This window comes from Aplysia californica, unplaced genomic scaffold (assembly GCF_000002075.1).
Source record: "Aplysia californica isolate F4 #8 unplaced genomic scaffold, AplCal3.0 scaffold00098, whole genome shotgun sequence".
NCBI lineage: Eukaryota > Metazoa > Mollusca > Gastropoda > Aplysiida > Aplysiidae > Aplysia > Aplysia californica.
Window position 1 is genome coordinate 429929 of NW_004797368.1, and position 2896 is coordinate 432824.

The 2896-nt window shown below is 41.6% G+C and overlaps 1 protein-coding gene across 1 annotated transcript in view; it reads right to left on the reverse strand.

Moving 5' to 3' along the window:
* Positions 1-260: 260 nt before the first annotated feature.
* LOC101847574 (excitatory amino acid transporter 1) overlaps positions 261-2896 on the reverse strand; it is a gene marked incomplete at its 5' end in the record, with an annotated part of 16023 nt that continues 13387 nt past the window's right edge. The window contains 1 exon segment of the mRNA XM_013080753.2: positions 261-2875. Coding sequence (XP_012936207.1) covers positions 2714-2875 — 162 coding nt within the window.

The following is a 2896-nucleotide window of genomic DNA, read 5'->3' on the forward strand; positions in this document are numbered from 1 at the left end:
AAAAACCTTCCAGAAACGTTCTGCAACCACTCGCTGGACAATGTGGGGCACTGGCCCCCCGCGCCAGCACACTGGCTGAGAAGAATATAATGTTATTCCAAGAAGACCGAGAAGTTGTATCTGACTCGGTTTCGAACCCTCAGTGTCTTCCATGAATCCGAATACATTAAACGATAGGGTCACGGCATCAGCGCTAGTCAGCACATCAGAGGGACAGTAACACCGACCGTTTGACGGAGACCACAGCAGACAACGCTTCATTGACTTATGGAAGTGCGTTTATTTACATTTGATTGGAAGCATTATGTCAATACAGGATTATCTAAAAGAGTGAGGAGGGGGGTGGGGGAGAGCTTTGAGTCCATGGTGGGTAGGGTACAGCATTAGGGTGGGGGTGCAGTGTGGCCTGAAATAGGGACATGGTGCTCACTGTTCACACGTCATGGGTTTAAGGAACGTGCACACGGTAAATGATTACTCTCTCCGTAGACAGATTCACTGGAGCAAAACTTCTGTGTTCCCAGTTCACTTCACGTAAACGTAAAAGCTTATATATAAACATTATGACGTTCAAGGCCAGCACTCAGGGCTGTTTTTTTAAAAGTTGTTATTCTACATCTTCAATAGTAAAGGAAACTACATCTCCCAGGGTCCCATACCAGTCCCACCGTTCCACGACCACAACTTCCACTCCTCCACCCCCTCCTCTGTCGAACACTAGAACAAATTGTTACAAGGGATTTCATGTAGGCTTAGTGAATAAAAGTGTAAAAATCATGAATTGGAAACATAACCATTGTGACATAATTTGTATTTTTACACAAAAATGTTAGGAATATTAAAGAAAATGTGATTGGAATTATGTACATGTCGTAACAACATATCAACTTTTCAAGAGTTCCTGTCAGGCCCTGGCTGAGACCCCCCGTCCTTTCTTCAAAGGAAACCTTCCGCATATACACTTCCCTATGTTTCTGGAAAGGAGTGTGATTCAAAACGGTGATTTCTCGTAACCTTTTGGGGGCAACATGTGTCATGAAAAAAAAAATCGCGCATTCCTACTTGGCTAATGCGCGCGTTGTTATTTCATCATATTATTGTTTTAACATTGTTTTTCTTTATTGCTTAATGAACGAATAAAACAGACTCACTGGTTCGATACAATGCCATTTTGCTGTACTACAGACTGAGCTTAAAATCTGACGCAGCGCTAGGCAAACCAGGACTCAAATAAAAATTAAAAAAAGAAAAGAACGAGCAACGCCACAATCTTCGATATTTTGAGTTGCGCTTTAAGCCCCTTTAATTTACTTTATTCTTTTTCTCATCTTTGTCATTCCTGATATCTTACATTGTGAGACGACCACAGCACCGAATAAAATGAAAAGCGTACAGGATATCTTTTGAAGGAGCTGACAAAACCAATGGTGAGGCATCGTGGTGAAATCTGGCGCTCGTCAAAATAACAAGCTTTAAGATGATACCAATAACTCCAGATGCCCAAAAATTGACGAACGCTTGATTCTACGACGTAGTTCGTATGGGGGAAATATGAAGTCCGTCATCGAGTTCTTATCTTTATTCTCAAATTTGAAAAAGTGTGACTATGCCAGTCCTGTTATTTGAACCTTGTCATTCTTTAATCATTTTTACTAATTAACTTCTAGCGTCATATGTTATAGACATGTATTGTACAGTTGGCGTTGGAGCCTACAAAGTGGTCCGGACAAACCACGTTTGTGAGTGGCTGGCGGATGCTCTGGTGTGGTTTGCTCCTTCTTTCCTATCAAACATCTATTGTCCGGATCTCTCCTTCTTTTTTGTGTTTGTCACCCTCTTGTAACACCTCCAATCTTCGGCACTTGTACGACTTTATTGTGTTGTAAGTGCCGTAAAACTCTCACGAAAACTAAAAACCACGTTTCAAAACACAACGTAAAGGACTTGCGTCAGTGTCATCCTTATTATAGTCCAGCAGGATAACAACTGAGCCCGGGTAAAGACTTCTGAATACACAAAACTATCAACACAATTGTGCTGCTAAAGGAATTAATAAAAAATATGTATATATTATCATGTGAACGTACGTATAGGAGGAATACACGACCATTTTAGAATCATAATTATAAGGCTATTACATTTGCTTAGAAAATGCCAAACAAATTGGAACGTGATCTTTTTTTCTCCAACGTCTCTACTGCTGGGTTTACTAAGCATCCTTAAGCCATGAGTCATCTAAAGGTGGCAGCTGGGGTAGTGGGTTGAAAGGCAAAGCTTTGAGTAGAGTTTGAGCGAGAAACAAACGGGATATCAAGTACAATAAACCTAGGAATGAATACCTTTCTGGTCACCGTCAAGTCTTCACTCGGTCAAAAAAATACAGAATTAATTTTTTAAATTCTTTCAATGCAGGACCAATAAAACAGGTTTAATTTTATCTTACCATCAAATCCATGCACGTGTGTGTGTGTGTGTGTGTGTGTGTGTGTGTGTGTGTGTGTGTGTCTGTATGTGTATACATTTACGTGTATGAACCGCTTCCTATCGCGACTCGCAGTCCTCTGATTCCAGCCAATCGCTTTACGAAGGACATGTGAAGGACATCACATAAGTTGGGCATAAGGTAGAGAACAGAGGTCATTGAGCATCTTGTGGGGTCTTGCAGACACAAGTATTCCGGAGTGACCATTTCCTGGTAGTCCGTGAAATTCTTTTACAGGCAGGTGTTTGGAGTGTCCTCGAAAGCCTGGTTGGTGACGCCGTTGTAGCTTGGTGGACGGTCGTCGTCTTCCTCCTTTTCATTGGTCTTACTAACCGAATTGTTGCTGTTGAAGTCCGGGCTATCAACCATCAGTTCAATGGCATTCTGTTCCTGCTGTAGGGAAATGATTGGGGG